Source organism: Haliotis rufescens, unplaced genomic scaffold (assembly GCF_023055435.1).
Source record: "Haliotis rufescens isolate VD_foot unplaced genomic scaffold, xgHalRufe1.0.p SCAF_20, whole genome shotgun sequence".
NCBI classification, from domain to species: domain Eukaryota; kingdom Metazoa; phylum Mollusca; class Gastropoda; order Lepetellida; family Haliotidae; genus Haliotis; species Haliotis rufescens.
The window spans coordinates 13,241,209-13,262,911 of NW_025963891.1; the positions used below are offsets into that span (position 1 = coordinate 13,241,209).

The 21,703-nt window shown below is 40.3% G+C and overlaps 2 protein-coding genes across 2 annotated transcripts in view; one reads left to right on the top strand and one right to left on the bottom strand.

The window, feature by feature from the left end:
* LOC124133400 (cadherin-87A-like) overlaps nucleotides 1–816 on the bottom strand; it is a 47,557-nt gene extending 46,741 nt beyond the window's left edge. The window contains exon 1 of the mRNA XM_048400858.1: nucleotides 670–816. The gene's annotated coding sequence lies outside the window, so the exon portion shown is untranslated. The remainder of the gene's footprint in view (nucleotides 1–669) is intronic.
* Nucleotides 817–3,073: 2,257 nt separating this feature from the next.
* LOC124131952 (cadherin-23-like) overlaps nucleotides 3,074–21,703 on the top strand; it is a 50,024-nt gene continuing 31,394 nt past the window's right edge. Inside the window, exons 1-13 of the mRNA XM_048400859.1 lie at nucleotides 3,074–3,219; nucleotides 4,246–4,310; nucleotides 4,863–4,889; nucleotides 7,583–7,687; nucleotides 9,610–9,746; nucleotides 11,470–11,559; nucleotides 13,611–13,700; nucleotides 15,313–15,417; nucleotides 16,247–16,381; nucleotides 16,809–16,934; nucleotides 18,471–18,552; nucleotides 18,665–18,798; nucleotides 20,606–20,803. Of these exons, the coding sequence (XP_048256816.1) occupies nucleotides 4,268–4,310; nucleotides 4,863–4,889; nucleotides 7,583–7,687; nucleotides 9,610–9,746; nucleotides 11,470–11,559; nucleotides 13,611–13,700; nucleotides 15,313–15,417; nucleotides 16,247–16,381; nucleotides 16,809–16,934; nucleotides 18,471–18,552; nucleotides 18,665–18,798; nucleotides 20,606–20,803 (1,272 nt within the window). The 5' untranslated portion in view covers nucleotides 3,074–3,219; nucleotides 4,246–4,267. The remainder of the gene's footprint in view (nucleotides 3,220–4,245; nucleotides 4,311–4,862; nucleotides 4,890–7,582; nucleotides 7,688–9,609; nucleotides 9,747–11,469; nucleotides 11,560–13,610; nucleotides 13,701–15,312; nucleotides 15,418–16,246; nucleotides 16,382–16,808; nucleotides 16,935–18,470; nucleotides 18,553–18,664; nucleotides 18,799–20,605; nucleotides 20,804–21,703) is intronic.

Here is a 21,703-nt window from a genome sequence, read left to right on the forward strand (position 1 = left end):
TATACATATACTAGTAAAATATATTTAATCCTATTATTAGTCAATGTATATATATCAATTATCATGATACTTTTGAGTCGATATATGACACTAAAATGTCTAATCAATGACACCCCTAAAACAACAATTATGACAAAATCCAATGACCATGTTATAATATTACTGTAGATATGAGGACATCTACCAATTAGGCTTATTACCATGATGACAGGTAGAAATATTGCTAGCTATCCTAAAAATCCATTATTTCTATGATGCTATGTATAATCGACGTATTAATATTGGCTAATCAAAGTGTACAATTTGAGAATGTTTTAATTTTGAGCCAACCATCAAAGACTTACACTTTAACTATTATAAAATTTGCCTCCCGTTGGAGCATTAGGCTTATCATACACAAACAATGCCAAACATAAAGTTAGAGTTTTTATATCGAAAAAAACCCGTTTTACTCCTAGATTCTGTTAAATAACTGGAACTGTCAGAATACTCAAGCAAATTGATTATCAGGCAATTCAATCATTACGGTTTACGTTGCTAGATCTAATGTCTTTGGACCCTAATAGATACCTTAAATTATAAAGAACGTTTAAAACAATCAACCAGTCAATAACATAATTGTAAAAACTAATAGATTTGTTCAAATTCTGGTAAACGATCTGTACTCACGGTTCCCACTTGCTTATATCCACACGCCCTGGTAAGATCGCGAAAACCTATCAGCCAGGTTGTGCAGCATGTATCACTATTGTGGTTGCTATTCATAGACACAGGACGGCAGAACCGGTTCTGCCACTCACTCTGGGCCGGCTGTCGATTTGCATTCGCCGCCATTTTTACTCTGTGAGTGGAATAACGGGATTCATGGAACCTGAAACGGAATATGATTTTACGTAAAATTGCGTAATGTGAATGCAAAGTTCCAAATTTCTTTTGATATAAAGAGTCTCTGAGGGTATTCTTAACTAAACATTTTCACATTAAAACAAATGTATTTCAATATTTAATTTAAAATCATAGTTTACTATCTAAAATGTTTGTAAACGTGGTTTGTTTAAATCATTCTTGTTTGGATGCATTTATGGGGTATATGGATGGGGGGGGGGGGGGGGGGGCTTGTTGTGTGATACTGGGAATGGGTGTACCTCGCTATTTCCACTGTGTCTGAATCTGTCAGTTTCTACCTACTACTACTACTACTACTACTACTACCACTACTACTACTACTACATACAGTTAGAATGAACTTAGCTTCAGGCAACAGACAATGCACCTTGCTCTCTAATAACGAAGGTGTTAATTAGACGCCTTGTTGCCGCGCTCCAAGCAATAGAGACCAGTGACATTGTAACAAGACAATGCTCCTGTCATTATCAATGAACCGTGGCACGTAATCCGGTTTGTACTTCTTTTGTCTGATGTTGTTAATTACACCACAAAGTACTTGTACTGCTAACCAAAAAAGAGATACTTTCACTCTGTTTTTTTTCATTGAAATCGGACAAACTAAAGAGTAGACGTCAAGAGTGAGTGAGTCGGGTTTTAACGCCGCTTTAACAGTATTACAGTTATATCGCGGCGTGTCAGCTTAAAGTGGGAGGAAAGCCCGAAGTGATGCAGGTCTCAGATGTTTACCACTTAAGTGAACGGGTATGGTGCTGACAAACCTAGAAACATAATCGGGGCGAACCGGGATTCGAACCCACAATCATAGGTTATTGGCGTGCCCAAGGGACGCAACTCTGCACAGCGAATCGCGGTGCCTTAGACGACTGGGCCACCCGTGCCCCCCTAGACATATTATAGAAACTGTCACCATTGTCGTAATTACATTCAAGAAAGTATATTATCAAAATATTTAGCAGCATTGTTTTAAAGAGCTTTAATACAACAACACAGTATCCCCTTATCGGACAATACAATTTATAAAATAAAATCAACCCAATTTTTTTGTTGATCATTTAAAAATAAGTTCTTTAAGTGGCATTTAGAAATTGGAATGATGTACAAGGGATATGGTTCTTTGGATATACAACTTCTTTAAGTCTTTGAAAGACATTTATTGATACACATAAGGAAGAGAATTTATGGATGTCAACTTCTACATTGAGGAACACAACGTTCTTTATTACAATGAATGCGACATGTCGATGTAGATGCTAACACCGTGATTGGCTTGATGACGTTGTTAGTGTCGACACTGAAAGGTCGCATATCCATCAAACTATCTCCCTAGTTAATTTAAATAAATAAACAAAAATACACCCTGACGAACATACAAGTTTGACATCTGTATACTGGAGTAATATAGGAATCAGTTTTACTGCACTTATCACAAAAAGCCCCCCCAAATTACTTACAGACAAAGTATGAATCAGAGACCACATAATAGATATATCTATTATATGGTCTATGTATGAATTAAGATGTCATTTTAAGCAGATTCAAACCGTTGCTTATTCAAGTTGTAACCACAACAGTTCTTTACCTTAATTGTCATCATCCCACACACTATTTACACCTACTAATGTTTAGCTGAGTTTAACAAATCACCCATGTATCATGACAAATTGCCCTGGTCCGCAGAAACATGTTTTATTACGGTCTGTAAATAATCGAGTCTGGGCCAGACAATCCAGGGATTGACATCATGAGCATCGTTCCACGCAATTCGGATACAATGACATGCATCAACCAAGTCAGCGAGCCTGACCACCCGATCCCTTTAGTCGCCTCTTACGACAAGCATAATCTTGATGTGAATGTATTACTCCGTGGACGCTGATTCCCGTTGTTTGTTGTGTAGGTTGTTTATTTGATTACTGGTATTTTGGGTACGTACGGAATTTTGTACGAAACCCCACACTACACACAGCTGAAGGACTTTTAATAATTTTACCGTTTACATTCATTGTAAACCTTTTACGACAACATAAAACCACTCAATCTTTTATACATTAGTATTTTTCACATCCTTTTCCGCTCCGCAATTTATATTTCTCGCACCTGTAATGCGTACTGAGTGGGAGGAGCCAGGAATTGATTGTCAACATACTGTGGCTATTTTTGTACTCACCAAACCGGTCGCTTGTAGACTGGCATGAATGCTTACCTGAAAGTAGGAGTAGCTGAGGGTGTGCAAGGGAGCGGTGGAATCATATCGTAATACTGTCTATGGATAAGACTTATTTCGTGAAATAACAACTTTCGAGGGAAAAGGTAGGGATACATGACTTTGTGGACGTTAGTATAGTATAACATGTAAAAAGGACTTAAAGATTTTCAATCGATCTTGTTAGTATTTCAGATGTGATTATAAATATTGAGTAGGACCTTATGGTTTAGGTATTGATACATTTCTGCACAGTTTGTTTAATGTTTATAATAGTTATGTTATATGTACCACGATAGATCATATGACTATAACCCATGTCATCTGTCTATCGATGCTTGATTGATGAAAATGGGAATAATGGTTGCCTGAGTGTTTTCAGTTATGTGATCTATTCTCATGTTTACCATAATTGTAAGAATGCCATCATAATATGATTTTTGTCAACTTTTGACTGCTTATTTTCTCTTTTATGAGTTGCAATACATGGTAATTTAGGAAATATTATATTGAAGTACATTTATTTGTCGTGATATTTTCAACAGAATGATGAATGTACCTATAGATTGTATACACCCTGACAAGACCTCATTCAGATTTCCCATTATTCTTTTCTAAATAGTGTGTATTTAACAATAAAAGGCTTGTCAAGGGAATGAATATAATAAGTATGTAATATATATGTTATTGGTGTCATTGTGCTTAAAATGTTGACAGAATATATAGCTATGTACATGGTGTATGCCTACTGTACAAGTGTCATGGAGTTAAGTTCTCTAACAGTCAATACAATAAGTACAATGATGGTAATTAGTAAACTGACAAGGTGCATATTATGGTGTTATGAAAACACCCTGGTTACAGCTGATGTGTTTTGAAATGAAATTGCTTGTTAGTCCACTTTTGTCATGGGCACTGAATGGTAATTTGGGTTCTGAAATTAATTTTGGGTTGCTATGATCTTTTTACATGAAATACTGTTGAAACCCAAAGGAGATGTTTTTTTATTAGTAAACCCAAACCTTTAATCCTACACTTCCTGATGACAAACTTAATAAAATGCATTGATGTGATAATTTTTAGTTGTATTTGATCCACATTGCTAAATCGTTTTTTCACTCTCCTCCTTCCAGACTTTAACTGTTGGCCCTCGACATGACGGGGTCGGCGTGGCTGCTGTTGTCAGCGTTATTTGCAGGTAAGGGAACAGAATACTTGTTGTCATCCTCAAACATTTTTATGCTATGACTGTATCATGTGTATGATCTCTCAAAAATTGTTGCAATGAGGTGAGGTGAAATGGATTTTAACGTTGCATCCAAGATTATTGCACTTATATATATTGACGTACATGCATGTGTGTGTGGCTGCTTGTATATATAGCCTGGACTAATATTAATGCCGATTTATAGTGCTATCTAACTGAGATACCATGCCACAGTTTAGCATGAATACCCCACTCAGTCACAGTATACTGACTCCAAGCCGACCAGTCCTTGTTTTAGACCCTTAATGCCGAGCGCAAGACAGGGTAACAACAAGTACTCTCTTTAACGTCTTTTGGTATGAGGTGGCCAGGGATCGAACGCCAGACCTTTCGCTCATCGGGCGGACGTTGTACCACTAGACCACGGAGACGGTCTTGTTGCAATGATAGTGGAGTGTAATTGCTGACTAAATCTGTCTGACTATATCTATGTGACAGGAATACAGTAGCTAATAAATTCACTGTTTGTGTTTTTGTTTTTAGGCTTGATTGCCTCCAGTTATCAACAAGGTAAGTGTCGGAAACATGACGCAGCTATAAACATGATCCAACATTTATATGCTGAAAGTCATCCCAAAAAACTTCATGAACATATTTCAACCAAGGTCCGGATTTATCTACAATGTCACACTAAGTGCCTGTGGCTGGCAAATTTGGAAAAGTAATTATTTCGTAAAAAAATTGGATTTTTAAAAAAGTTTTTACTTTCTTAAATTCAGAGATATTTTAACATTGCATTCAATATAATCATGTAAAACTAAGCATTGACATGGTTAAAGCCTCTTCAACATACAAAACACCTTACAAAGCCATCCGTGAGGCTAAAATGAAATAAAAGTCTTGGTTCTCAGGCACAGCCTGCATCATCAAAAAGTCAGCTGCACGTTTCATTTTTATTTCCTTTTTCAAAAATTTAAAATTACAACTAACAATGTGATCCAAAATAGCACGCAGTTACTTCCCTTTACATTAGCACTGCTTTACTGCGCATCTCGTGTTATGGTCATGGCGGCAATAGGAGTTTGTTTATGTAGGGAGGCCCTTTCCCAGGTTGATGGTACACAACTGTTTATTTGGTTACATATTAGTTTTGAACAAGCAACAACAAAAAAACACTGTCCGCCCGCACTATATTTTCAAAAGTCATTGCCTGAGAACCAATTCTTTTATCTTATTAAGCCTATCAGTTTACAATGCTAACATGAATTGGGACGTTTTATTTTCCATTTAGAGATTTTTGCTGACATTTATGGGCCGAAAATCGGGCTCTGAGAAGGTCTAATAATTCCTTTCAATTAATGTTTTCAATGATAATGCATAGTGAAACGTGTCAATGTCAATCAGGAGACATATTATGCATTTGTGGCAGGTCAATTCTTCTTTTCATGGCCATTAAATTCCTATTCCTGATCCATGTAGTGTACAAGCAGGTTAATGCTAACACCCAAACATTCTGGGAAGGTTATCTATTTGTAATGTTCTTGTAACCATGGTAACAAGTGAAGTGCAGTATCAGTGTGACCAAACCTCGTTTATCCTGTGGATGAATCTCATTCAAATGACATGACATTGTGAACATAGCAGTCCAATCAGATTTCACCCATGAGTAACGAAATTTTGTGCAAAAGCATGATGCTACCACCAGTAGTCCTTGAGACGAGGCATGGAGTCGTCCCATGTTACAGCCTTGTTGTCGTCACTAGTTCTTCGGACAAGGCATGAAGTCGTCCCACTTCTGACACCTTGTTACAGCGTTGTTGTCACTTGTCTTTGGGATGAGGCATGAAGTCGTCCCACATCTGACACCTTGTTACAGTGTTGTCGTCACTAGTCCCTGGGACGAGGCATGGAGTCGTCCCACATCTTATGCCCATAGTTCAAATCCCATGAAAATACCCCAGGAATTATTTATTTTATCACAGTAACATAACCTGGGGCCTGTTCCACAAAGTGATTGTAGCGCTATGACACTTCTAAGTCTATGTATGGGAGTTACGATTGTCTGAGCACAACAGTCGCATTGTGGACAGGGCCCTGTTTTGTGTGTGGTGACTATCCCCTGTGCAGGGCTTAACGCGAAAATGTTGAGATTGGACGCAGAAAAGGAATATACTTCGTCCCAAGGGACTCACAATAATATTCATTGCACCTATAGTGCATCAAGAGCAGTATGCGTGTCAATCATGTCATCCATCAATCATGACCACTGTCCACATGATCATTGATTCATTCCAGGCTCTAAAGTAATTATCTAAACATATAGTACACGACATCATTTCATTACTTAACAGGACCCTCATGTTGCCTGCAAGGACCCTTAAAATAATTTATGATTGATTATTGGAGGTCCTCTGGACCCCACTTTTGTAAGTCAAGGTAATACACTCCCCGCTGTTATTTTATGATAAACAAAAGAGAATTTTATTTCACTTGCTGCATATATTCCCCGCTGTTATTTTATGATAAACAAAAGAGAATTTGATTTCACTTGCTGCATATACTCCCCGCTGTTATTTTATGATAAACAAAAGAGAATTTGATTTCACTTGCTGCATATACTCCCCGCTGTTATTTTATGATAAACAAAAGAGAATTTTATTTCACTTGCTGCATATATTCCCCGCTGTTATTTTATGATAAACAAAAGAGAATTTGATTTCACTTGCTGCATATACTCCCCGCTGTTATTTTATGATAAACAAAAGAGAATTTTATTTCACTTGCTGCATATATTCCCCGCTGTTATTTTATGATAAACAAAAGAGAATTTGATTTCACTTGCTGCATATACTCCCCGCTGTTATTTTATGATAAACAAAAGAGAATTTTATTTCACTTGCCGCATATATTCCCCGCTGTTATGTTATGATAAACAAAAGAGAATTTTATTTCACTTGCCGCATATATTCCCCGCTGTTATTTTATGATAAACAAAAGAGAATTTTATTTCACTTGCCGCATATATTCCCCGCTGTTATTTTATGATAAACAAAAGAGAATTTTATTTCACTTGCTGCATATATTCCCCGCTGTTATTTTATGATAAACAAAAGAGAATTTTATTTCACTTGCTGCATATACTCCCCGCTGTTATGTTATGATAACCAAAAGAGAATTTTATTTCACTTGCTGCATATATATTTATGTGTGTGTGTGCTTGTATGTATTGTGAATCTGTTTGCATAACTGCATTTGTGTTGCAGCCAACGATGCTCCCTTCTTCCTCACACTGCAAGGTGGCTCAGGTATAGACGGTAACCTCCTGGACCGTCTCACTAGACAGGGTATCCTGGAAAATACACAGATAGGTAAGCTATTTTAATATCTGTTGACATGTGTATTTTGTTAAGGGGTGTAATGACTCACCTAGACTAACATTTAGTCTCTGAAATCTTATATTACACAATATCCTTCTTGACTCTAAAAATAAAATAAAAACTCACTATGCTGATTTGTGGAATAGAGCTAGCTTGAGCTGGCTAGACTTGCTTTTGTATGCATTTCTAGATTATGTTTTTTTCATAAAATAAATATATTCCACGGTCATGGTGCAGGACTACGACTCACCTAAAGTGCTGGTCTGTGTGATGATACGAATATTGAATCGTTATGTTATATAACGATACAAACAATATATTCAAGGTGTATGAATAGTTTGAATGTTCATAGTATTTACTGCTTGAATTTACAAGAGACCTCAAACAACTAGATGGCTAGATGCTAGTTTTCATGTATTGTTCACTGTATTTTGATATTAAGTTATGCATTGTATCACATCAAAGTGTATCGTTACAGCCCTAGCCAATAATATTTTATAGACCCGTTAACAGGTTAAGATCCGGGTTAGAATAGGTCTTCAACATCCCATGCTTGTTGTAAGAGGCGACTAACAGGATCGGGCGGTCAGGCTCACTGACTTGGTTGATTCATGTCATTGTATCCCAATTGCGTGTGTAGCGGCCATAAAATTTCCGAGTCCCGTGATGGGATTCGAACCACGAACCTTCTGATCAGAGGTCGGACGCCTTGTCCACATGACCAAAGAGGTTAACCCCGTCAGCAAGCTGACAAGGTAAGGATGTCATCTGTGGGATGACTCCACGCCCTGCTACATACTCCCCCGTCAACAGAAGGCACGTCCCGGGCCGCATAGTAGGGTACTGAGGCTTATTTTGCTCAAATTTAATATGAACGTGCTCAGCCCCACGTTGGGCGCCAATGTAGCGGCCATAAAATTTCCGAGTCCCGTGATGGGATTCGAACCACGAACCTTCTGATCAGAGGTCGGACGCCTTGTCCACATGACCAAAGAGGTTAACCCCGTCAGCAAGCTGACAAGGTAAGGATGTCATCTGTGGGATGACTCCACGCCCTGCTACACGTGGATCGATGGTCATGATGTCAATCACTGGATTGTCTGGTTTATTATTTACAGACCGCCATCATATAGCTGGAATATTGCTGAGTGCTGAGTTAAACAACAAATAAAAAATAAAAAATGTTTTGTATAAAATGTGGATTTCATTCGTCAAAACTATGTGCACTTCCTATATACCATGTATTTCTGTATTGGATGAGAAATGAACACAGAAATGTAAGGTACATGTAAATTTCTATTAGTTTCTTGACTTGATGTTGATGGGTTATAGCTAACATCATCCGGAGGCAAGTGTGGTAACTCACTATAAAAGTCCAGTATCCACCCTTGCCAAAGTAGGCTGGAATTATGGAGTTATATTTTGGCTGGACTAACGAGTCTATGCATAGTCCAATCAAAAGACCCGTTTTATTACAATATAGATCTTGATCATTGACCAGATCGTCTTCACTGGGCAACGCCATTATATTTTGCAAATGCAAGTAATATGAGAGGGGGAATCTGATTGGTTAAATGGAGGGACATAGAAGGGACATAACTCATAATAGCCACTGGTGGCCCTACGATCGAGCCCCGAAATTCCAGCATTGTTCGGCAAATGTGGAAAAAGGACTTTTAAAGTCAGTATGGAAGTGTGTCTTCACGGACAAGAATTGTGGGATGACACAGATGTAGGGAATTACATCTGTCATCCCAAGTTAACTTACATGAGGCAATGGCTAGTTGTCAGGTGAATAGTTTATGTCATTTTTCTCGTTAAGACCTAGGTAAAATATTCAGCAGGAATAGTTAGGTTAAACATGAATACCCCAGTATTAAAGTAGTTTTGATTAACACTATATTTTGTTTTAGGTACAAGTGTGGGAGTGCTGTCCTGCCAGGATCCTGACCCCACAGACTTTATTGCTGGCTACGGGGTACAGAGTCAGACCCTGGAGGTGGATGAGAGTACCGGCGAGGTCACCGTTAACCGACAATTAGACAGAGAGGTAGGACACGTTGACCCATTTATTGCGGGGCCAGTGAAGGAGTTTCTGGTGGATTAATGTCGCTAACAGTATTTCCGTCATGTCACAGCGTACAAGGAGTGATGGAGAAATCATAGTGTGACTCAGGGTATGGGGATAGCACACTAGCACCCAAATCTATAACGTGAGCCATAACCACTGTACAAGCTCCTTCCCAGCGCGTGACACCTTCTTTACACTATCAGTAACATCGCTGCCAGCACCCAAATCTATAACGTGAGCCATAACCACTGGATTCTGGTACAAGCTCCTTCCCAGCGCGTGACACCTTCGTTACACTGTCAGTAACATCGCTGCCAGCACCCAAATCTATAACGTGAGCCATAACCACTGGATTCTGGTACAAGCTCCTTCCCAGCGCGTGACACCTTCGTTACACTATCAGTAACATCGCTGCCAGCACCCAAATCTATAACGTGAGCCATAACCACTGGATTCTGGTACAAGCTCCTTCCCAGCGCGTGACACCTTCGTTACACTATCAGTAACATCGCTGCCAGCACCCAAATCTATAACGTGAGCCATAACCACTGGATTCTGGTACAAGCTCCTTCCCAGCGCGTGACACCTTCGTTACACTATCAGTAACATCGCTGCCAGCACCCAAATCTATAACGTGAGCCATAACCACTGGATTCTGGTACAAGCTCCTTCCCAGCGCGTGACACCTTCGTTACACTATCAGTAACATCGCTGCCAGCACCCAAATCTATAACGTGAGCCATAACCACTGGATTCTGGTACAAGCTCCTTCCCAGCGCGTGACACCTTCGTTACACTATCAGTAACATCGCTGCCACCGGTGTGGGCGCGGCCATTACAAGAATCTTGAAATTTGGCCTCTCCCAAATGTAGTAACGTTCATACTTTTGTTTATTTCTTTGGGAATGCCATCATAGTTCATTTTGAAAAGGTTGACGGCGGTCCATGTTTTCCAGATGAATTTATTTTGTTGTCTGTATAATCAGATTGGGTCGAGATTGCAGACTAACGGAAAATCAACCAACTTCTCCCTTACATTCTTACTATATCAATTACATGATAGTTTTAATGAAATTGAAATTGACAAATAAGGAATTTATTTAGCAGGGGTAAGTGTATTCGGCGTCACAACAGTCATCACTTGTTTTTAAACATAACAGTCATTCGGTTGCGAGTTCAACTCCAAGCATGGTTGTGGCCACCAATCAAAGTGGGGAGTTTTGACTGGTGGCAGCGATAGTATAGAGAGCTCCGCGACAGTCAGTCAAGTCGATAATCAAGATCTATATTGTGATAAAACAGGTCTTACATTGCAAATTGCATCAAATTACATGAGCACCTTGATTAAAAACATGAAAAGATTTGGAAAATATCTGTTGACATTGAGTTGGCGGTGCACATGCTTTGCAAATCCTGCAATTGACCAAAATCTGCATGACAGTTTAAGAACCGGTTTTCGATTTCATTGCGCGATTTTGATTGGACAATGCATAGATTCGTTAGTTCAGCCAAAATGTAACTCCATAATACCAGGCGAGTTCGGCAAGGGTGGAAACTGGACTTTTACAGTCAGTTAACTCCCTTGCCTTGGGAAGATGTCACTGGTCAAGTCTACCATGCATTCAACATCCATGCACTAGGTATCTTTTGTTTGTGAAAAGATTTTGTAGTTTTATTAAGAACTATTGTATTTTCCTTCCAGAACTATTTGAAAGAATTTCAGAATACAACAGGAGACAATGCTCGTCTGCTCAAACCAGTGTTTACATGCTGGGACAATAGAGGCCTAACAGTAAGTCATGTAATCGGTCAGAATACTGGACCTTGTGGGATGTAGTTTTTTTTATTTATGCACATATGCATGATGTGACCCCACCTGTAAACAGTTTGTTTTACCTGTAAAGATCCAGGTTATTTTACCTGTGAATATCGAGGTTAATTTACCTGTGAATATCCAGGTATTTTACCCATGAATATCCAGGTTATTTTATCCATGAATATCCAGGTTATTTTACCTGTGAATATCCAGGTTATTTTATTCATGAATATCCAGGTTATTTTACCTGTGAATATCCAGGTTATTTTATCCATGAATATCCAGGTTATTTTATCCATGAATATCCAGGTTATTTTATCCATGAATATCCAGGTTATTTTATCCATGAATATCCAGGTTATTTTATCCATGAATATCCAGGTTATTTTATCCATGAGTGTACAGGTTATTTTATCCATGAATATCCAGGTTATTTTATCCATGAATATCCAGGTTATTTTATCCATGAATATCCAGGTTATTTTACCCGTGAATATCCAGGTTATTTTATCCATGAATATCCAGGTTATTTTATCCATGAATATCCAGGTTATTTTATCCATGAATATCCAGGTTATTTTATCCATGAGTATACAGGTTATTTTATCCATGAATATCCAGGTTATTTTACCCGTGAATATCCAGGTTATTTTATCCATGAATATCCAGGTTATTTTATCCATGAATATCCAGGTTATTTTATCCGTGAGTATACAGGTTATTTTATGCATGAATATCCAGGTTATTTTACCCGTGAATATCCAGGTTATTTTATCCATGAATATACAGGTTATTTTATCCATGAATATACAGGTTATTTTACCTGTGAATATCCAGGTTATTTTATCCGTGAGTATACAGGTTATTTTATGCATGAATATCCAGGTTATTTTATGCATGAATATCCAGGTTATTTTATCCATGAATATACAGGTTATTTTACCCGTGAATATCCAGGTTATTTTATCCGTGAGTATACAGGTTATTTTATGCATGAATATCCAGGTTATTTTACCCGTGAATATCCAGGTTATTTTATCAATGAGTATACAGGTTATTTTATCCATGAATATCCAGGTTATTTTACCCGTGAATATCCAGGTTATTTTATCCATGAATAACCAGGTTATTTTATCCATGAATATCCAGGTTATTCTATCCGTGAGTATACAGGTTATTTTATGCATGAATATCCAGGTTATTTTACCCGTGAATATCCAGGTTATTTTATCCATGAATATACAGGTTATTTTATCCATGAATATACAGGTTATTTTACCTGTGAATATCCAGGTTGTTTTATCCATGAATATACAGGTTATTTTATCCATGAATATACAGGTTATTTTACCTGTGAATATCAGGTTGTTTTACCTGTGAATATCCAGGTTATTTTATCCATGAATATACAGGTTATTTTACCTGTGAATATCCAGGTTATTTTATCCATGAATATACAGGTTATTTTACCTGTGAATATCCAGGTTATTTTACCTGTGAATATCCTGGTTGTTTTACCCGGGAATATCCAGGTTAGAAAAGGTCTTCAACAACCCAAAGCTTTCCGTGAAAGGTGACTATGCTTGTTGTAAGAAGGGACTAAGAGGATCAGCTGGTCAGGCTCGCTGACTTGGGCTGATGCGCGTCATTGTATCCCAGTTGCATGGATCAATGCTCATGATGTCAATCACTGGATTGTCTGGTCCAGACTTGAATATTTACAGACCGCCATAGTAGAGCTGGAATATTTCTGAGTGTGGCATTAAACAACAAACAAAGAACAGTTTATTTTGGACCCCACACTCATTCTTTTTGAGGACACTTGTAGATAATGACCGTTGTGTGTCTGATAATTTCTCTCCTCGCATTTTGGTCATTCCCTTTTGAAAGTCTTTGCACTGTGAACGTTTTGTGAAACAGGACACGCTATGCTTTTACATGTAGGGTATTCCTAATGCCGTGTAATGAAGGATGTAGTGTTGGGTTTGATCCCTGTAAAACGTTTAATATCTTTTCCATATTTGCAGGCATCAGTAGAGGTTGACATTACGTTAACAGATGTTAACGATGAATCCCCTGAGTTTCTCAATGGCCCATATAGCACGGGTGTGAATGAGGTAAGTACCACAATCTCACAGAGAATCATTCAAATGATAAGAGAGGGGATTATGAGGAGGTAAATACAGATAGACAGACTTTATTCAGTACTTTAGGCCCTAGGCCCATAATACAAGCTAGATGGATAAAATAATTAAATGTACATGCTGAATAAATGGCTGGAGGAAAGTATGATTCATGTTACAGGAAAAGGTGATTTGCTTCTTATCTTTAGTACTTGACAAAGGAATTTAATAAAACTTTTAATAGTATGGATATTGTCGGTTGACATAAGCCTTACAAAGGTTTAAGTTGTTGGTGGATTTATGAGATGGTTAGCAGAACATTCTCTTCTCAGTTTGGAATAGCTGTCACTTATCAACAACACATGTAATTCATCCTCAAGTAATCAGAGCCCCTGGCATGGCAGGGGTGTTCGTTATGTGGGGGATTTGTATGGCGGCTGCATTCAACAGCAAGTCTGAAGTTATTACACCGAAACATGATTAATATTTTTCATTGATAAGAGAGAAGATTACAAGTTAAATAGGTTTCTACATTTAAGTCAAGATTTAAACTGAGAACAATAATTAAATTCAGATGAAGCGTAGAGGGTGTCATGATAATCTTGAAAGAAGCAGTCTTAAAATCTGTTTGAAAATTACCATAAATGATGAGGTGCAACCAATGTCCTGAGACAGCCATATAAATCCAAAATATATCTAAATAAAATATTTCTTACATGAGATGCCAAAGTATCTTTACCATTATCATCCTGGGCCTAGATTTTGTAAACAATCTTAGTTAAGATAAATCTTAACTACTTACGTTCAAAGATAAGATATCTTAAGACTAAGATAAGATAGATTTTCGAAACAATCGTAAACCTGTCGCAGATCGCTCAGAGCTACGACACCTATCTGTAGCGGGAGAATAGCTCGAAGTCGTTAAGCGCATCGAGGGGACGAGTTCTGTCTCGGAATATCCTCGGTCTTGTCATCAAATTATTGTCATCTTCATCATGAAAAATGTCCAGAGCAAAGTATGCCGCCATCTTGGATGAGGATAAAATAAACTTACAACAGGTATAGGGCTATCTTAGATTTACGACAAACTTAAGATATCTTAGGGCTACGATAGTTTCGAAAATAGGCTACGATACCCTACGATTTCCTTACGATAACTTTACGATAATTTTAGGGCTAAGATCGTTTTGAAAATCTAGGCCCAGAGTCTTAATCCTGTTATATGCTTGGTGGGAAGTCTATGCGGTTGTAACTGGAGCAGACCGCACCAGTAAATACAGCTACACAAGATTAAAACAGATTGTTAGCAGACATCTGTGAAAAAGAACATTTTGATACATAGATTGAACTAATGCCAATATCATTTGGGTTATCCTTTATTTCAATTAAGAAGTATTACCATTGCTGCCTATAACAGGCTAGGAGAAGCACCGTCCGTACTGATAGTATGTTAGTGAACTTCAAGATTATGCACTCTTTGAAAATTAAATCTGATCACTACCCAGATAAAATGTGAAAAGAAGTAAATGTGAGGTCATTGTTAATTGTCTGATGGTTGTGGTGTGAGATAGAAGCCATTCTTTTATAATTTGCTTATTGTCTCCAGAATGCTGGAGTGGGAACCACGATATTCAGCGGCGTATCAGTACGTGATGAAGATAGTGCAGACAATGCCCGTGTCAGAGTCGCATGTTCTGGAACTGATCTTGAGGTGAGTCACCTGTGACGAGGGCAGGGGAATGACGTGTTTGGCAGTCGTGGGTTGAGGGAGCTAGAGAGGAGCAGAGAGGAGGGGGGCAAGGCAATGGCATGGGGGTTGAGGGAGCTAGAGAGGAGCAGAGAGGAGGAGGGCAGGGGAATGGCGTGGGGGTTGAGGGAGCTAGAGAGGAGCAGAGAGGAGGAGGTCAGGGGAATGGCGTGGGGGTTGAGGGAGCTAGAGAGGAGGAGGGCTGGGGAATGGCATGGGGGTTGAGGGAGCTAGAGAGGAGGAGGGCAGGGGAATGGCGTTGGGGTTGAGGGAGCTAGAGAGGAGCAGAGAGGAGGAGGGCTGGGGAATGGCGTGGGGGTTGAGGGAGCTAGAGAGGAGGGCAGGGGAATGGCGTTGGGGTTGAGGGAGCTAGAGAGGAGCAGAGAGGAGGAGGGCTGGGGAATGGCATGGGGGTTGAGGGAGCTAGAGAGGAGGAGGGCAGGGGAATGGCATGGGGGTAGAGAGAGCTAGAGACAACACTCTAATGATACTATTGCAACATAGGTACAACTATATATTCTGTGGTGTAGCGTTAATTTGATGTTAACTATTGATATTTTGTCATCAACGTATACCGGTATGGCTGTAGACTTCCATTGCATCATTTATTCCATGGATCAGTACATCCCTAGTAGTGACTGATCAAGTTGCTATTTTTAGGAGTTAAGGAATGAGCATTTACAGATGAGAGTCTGAACTCATTTTAAAGTACTGATATCTCATTGTTTATTTGACACAAGTGATGTAAATTGTGTGGTTTATTATCTGATTATGGTTGAAAATCTTTTTCTAGTCGCGGACAGCGTGTGATGCATTTACTGTCCAAACAACCCAGACTGGGGCAGGGAGATATAGGTCGTTCATAGTTCTACAACGTCAACTTGACTTTGAGTCACGACGAAGTTACACCATGACTCTGAAGGCAGTGGTAAGTAGGAAGTGTGGAATCTGTTGTCTTGTGTCTGTGTGCCATGAGCTTATACATCATTCTGGTGCAAACCGATCAGCTCCCTCATGTTCATCTGGCTAAAAGTGTTCACATATTACACATACAGACACACACACACACATACAGACACACTCATAGACACAAACACACACATACATACAGACACAGACACACATACATACAGACACACTCATACACTCACAGACAGACAGACACACACTCACACATGCGCACACACACACATAGTGTTCACACACACACATACAGACACACTCATGCACACACAGACAGACACACACACACTCACACTCTCTCTCTCTCTCTCTCTCTCTCTCTCTCTCTCTCTCTCTCTCTCTCTCTCTCTCTCTTCATTTCAAAATACACAGTAATCTTTCTTCTCTTCCAGGATTTAGGAACTCCTGCTTTGACCACATCTGTGAATGTGCTGATCAACGTGGCCGACACCCAGGACACTCTACCCGAATTTGTCAATGTTCCTCTCACGATCTATGTCAAGGAAAATGTGCCACAGGTTAGTTGATATACACTAGGTATATGAATTGTGAACATCATTGCATATATCAAATATTGTACACAATTTTATCATAGTCATGGCGAAAGAAAAAAAGGAAGAATAATTTTAGTCTTCACTGGTCCTTTCACATGTTTTGGGCCTGTTTGTGAGCTCATGTGGTTGAAGTGAGTGCTTGCCATGCTGAAAACCTGGGTTTGATTCTCCACATTGGTAAAATGCGAGAAGACGTCTTGGGGTTCCGGTCTGTAGAAAAACAGCATGACACACCCACTGACACACCCACTGTGCACACACTGACGCATCCCCTGACACACCCACTGACACACACACTGACGCACTCTCTGTGCACACACTGAGGCACCCACTGACGCACCCACTGGGCACACACTGACGCACACATTGACACACCCACTGTGCACACACTTATGCACCCACTGACACTCCCACTGATACACCCACTGTGCACACACTGACGCATCCCCTGACACACCCACTGACACACCCACTGACACACACACTGACGCACCCACTGAAACACACACTGATGCACCCACTGACGCACCCACTGACACTCCCACTGACGCACCCACTGACGCTCCCACAGACACACCCATTGACACACCCACTGTGCACCCACTGACACTCCCACAGACACACCCATTGACACACCCACTGTGCACCCACTGACGCACCCACTGGCGCACCCACTGATGCACCCACTGACACACCCACTGACACACCCACTGACGCACCCACTGACACTCCCACAGACACACCCATTGACACACCCACTGTGCACCCACTGACGCACCCACTGACACTCCCACTGACACACCCACTGATGCACCCTCTGTGCACACACTGACACACCCACTGACACTCCCACTGACACCCCCACTGACACGCCAGCTGTTCACACACTGACACACCCACAGACACTCCCACTGACGCACCCTCTGTGCACCCACTGACACACCCACTGACGCACCCACTGACACACCCTCTGTGCACCCACTGACACACCCACTGACACACCCACTGACGCACCCACTGACGCACCCACTGACACACCCACTGACACGCCCACTGACACACCCACTGTGCACACACTGACCCTCCCACAGACACACCCATTGACACATCCACTGTGCACCCACTGACACACCCACTGACGCACCGACTGACACTCCCACAGACACACCCATTGACACACCCACTGTGCACCCACTGACGCACCCACTGACACTCCCACTGACACACCCACTGATGCACCCTCTGTGCACACACTGACACACCCACTGACACTCCCACTGACGCTCCCACTGACACACCCACTGTGCACACACTGACGCTCCCACTGACACTCCCACTGACACACCAGCTGTTCACACACTGACACACCCACAGACACTCCCACTGACGCACCCTCCGTCCACCCACTGACACACCCACTGACACACCCACTGACACACCCACTAAGTTTTGTAAGGTTTGACAACTGAATACAATGGGCCTTTTTTGGTGTATCTACAGAACACATCTGTGCAGCTGAAAATTGGTGCTCGTGACGGAGATCAGGGTAATCCTAGACCAGTCAAGATTAAGATGAAGAATGGTAAGTCAAGATGTTCTTTGTCTAACATATAGCTGTAATATTCCTGAGTGCAGTGTTAACACATGATTGTAAATTACCTGAACCAGGTTGTATTGAGAGTTGTGTGTTGTAGATACTCGTGGCTTGTTCCGTCTTGGGCCATCAGAGCCTGATACTGTTGATACAAGCATCTACAGAGCTTCTGTCATCGTCAACGCACCCATTGATCGAGAAACCCTTCTTGGCTCGTACAGGTTTGAAGTTGAGGTGAGCAGGTAACGCAAGCAGTTAAGGTGTTGGTAGTACTCCCATTTCTTCGAGTTCACTGTAAACTACAAAATAAGGAAGTTTTTATTCACACCTTCATCTCATTAATCTCCCTTCTGTATCTACACAATCATTAAAACACAGACAGTGCTGTATAAATGTTGAAACCAAGGCTCCCTTTTGGTTAGGTGTGCCAATCATGGTGATCTTTGTCTGTTAATATTTTCATCTCTTGAGTGATTACCACTGTTCCTATTTCTGCCCTGAATAATATCCTTTTAAGTTTGCTTTTAAACGGCAATATATTTTGTATCCAGGGAGCGACCATTTCGATTACCTTAAAACCATTTGCCACCCAGTGAGATCAAGTTAAATACAAAAACAGTTGCCATAAAAATCATATATTTGTTTTGAATTTATTCTTGTCCATTTATAAGTCAATCACAAGAGAACAAAATGCAACCTACCACTTGATGTAAGTGATAATTTGTTAATATCACCCACAAGGGTAGAATGAGCATATAATAACTATCCAATGTTTGCACATATGTATTTTAGCGATTTTCAATGCTGATTGGTCAGTTGAAGCCATATGACATCACCATGTTTCATTGTTGAGACAAATATGATATGATGTCATTCTTTTCGTCACAAACTGATTCCATTACATCGTCTGTACAATAGGCAGCCTTCAGTGAAGTTACTCAAAAGTTACAAATTATCCGTCCTTCGTGAAAGAATGAAGTCCCTCGGCTTGGGATTAACACCATTCATTCACTTGGGACAAGTAATCTGTAATTAAGGAATAAACGACAAATGGGAGTTGTTTATCATAATAATAAAACACTGCAGGGAGAATAAACCATGAGGGGCGCATAAACATACGACCAAGGGTCATTTGTTTCTTACGTGAGATATCAACATTATGTACAGCCTCTTTGAGCATAGTGATTAAATGTACAAGCTTTAAAAATATTTACTCAAATTTTTATAATGATGACTCTCTGGATAAAATCTGACCTGAGAAATGTCTGACAAGTCTATTTAACGAAAGGTTGGTTAAGTTTAGTATTTCCCGCATATTCTCACAAACCTCACGTCAATCATCGTACCTTTTTTCTTAATACCGACTGTCATATGTCTCCCACCTTTCCATGCAAACTGCCATTATCTGCATAGCCCAGCTACATCTATGGGGAACAACTCAACAGACACTTCCCTCTCAAAATAAATGTCGTCCAATATATGACGTCATTAAGTTGTGAGCGCATATTCGAATCTCCAGAAATGATGTCATGATAGAAGAATGTTTTATCGTGAAATACACCCCTCTTTGTTCTTCATTGTTCTTTGTGATTTATCACGTAGCTATCTTATATTTCCTCATGGCTTGTTGTATATTCAGTAATAATTTGACAAACTTTTATGATCTCTACAACTTAGTATTGTGGTAGTTGGCACATTCTCTCAAGAATCATTATCCTTCCAGTCAGCACTGGGGGCACGGGGGCCCAGTGGTCTAAGGCGCTGCAATTCGCTATGAAGAGCTGCATCCCTTGGGCACGCCAGAAACCTATAATTGTGGGTTCGAATCCCGGTTCGCCACGGTTATGTTTCTAGGTTTGTCAGCACCATACCCGTGCTCATGGGTTTCACCCAAATGGTAAACGTCTGAGACCTGCATCACTTCTGGCTTTCCTCCCACATAAAGCTGACACACCATGATATAACTGGAATACTGTTAAAAGCGGTGTTAAACACAACTCACTCACTCCAGTCTGCACTTATATTTGTGTGTTTCCTTCAGGCTGTGGAACTGGACAATGGCACAGAAACAAATGCTAGGCGGGACTCGTTTGTTCAAGTGGACATCTTGGATGAGAATGACAACATCCCCTCCTTCTCTCAAACCACGTACAACGTCTCTCTAGCGGAGATAGACAGCAACGCCCAGAGCAACTTCCAGATCCCAGACCTCAACATACAGGTCATAGACAGGGATGATGTGAGTTAATGTCAACATTCGAATACTTGACACGTGAAGATCCGGGTATGGAATTGGTCTTCAGCAACCCATGCTTGGCGTAAGAGGCAACTAACAGGGTCTGATGGTCAAGCTTGCTGACTTGCTGCTCATGATGTCAGCCATGGGAGTATCTGGTCCAGACTCGATTATTTACTGACCGTGTCATATAGGTGGAATATTGTTAAGTGTGGCATTAAACAACAAACAAACAAACATTGAAATACTGTCTTAGAAAGAAAGACAATCAGCTTGTTTGTTTGTTGTATAATGCTGCACTCAGCAATATTCCGACTGTATGATGGTGGTCTGTAAATAATCGAGTCTGGACTAGACAATCCAGTGATTGACATCATGAGCACCAATTCTTAAGCAATTGGGATACGGTGACATGCATGCAAGTCTGGCCACCCATTCCTATTTGTTTCCGTTTATGACATGCATGTGTTGCCGAAGATCATTTCTAATCCTCATAGGGGCAATCAGCTTGTAATATTATGGATATTAGGGCTGGGACGAGTCCAAATATACTACCTGGGTACACACCCTCCTATTACTCAACCCTACCCGGGTACCCGCTGTAGACAAAATGTATAATTGGGAAACATTTGATCATAGTCCTATCATAGTCCGAGCAAATGTATTTTAGATAGTTTTATGTTTATTCAAACATATTAAGTCAGAAGGAATGGGTGCATAGTCAGAAAGAAATGCGAACATGTGTCACTTATAGTGTCACCAAAGAGTTCTAGATCATTTTTGCCATTAAACAATATATCACATGACAAACCACAGGTCCGGGTAGTCATGTGGGTACCCGGGTCCTACTCAGTACCCACCCAACCCGAGTAACCGACCTGAATAACTTATTATCGGTGTGTT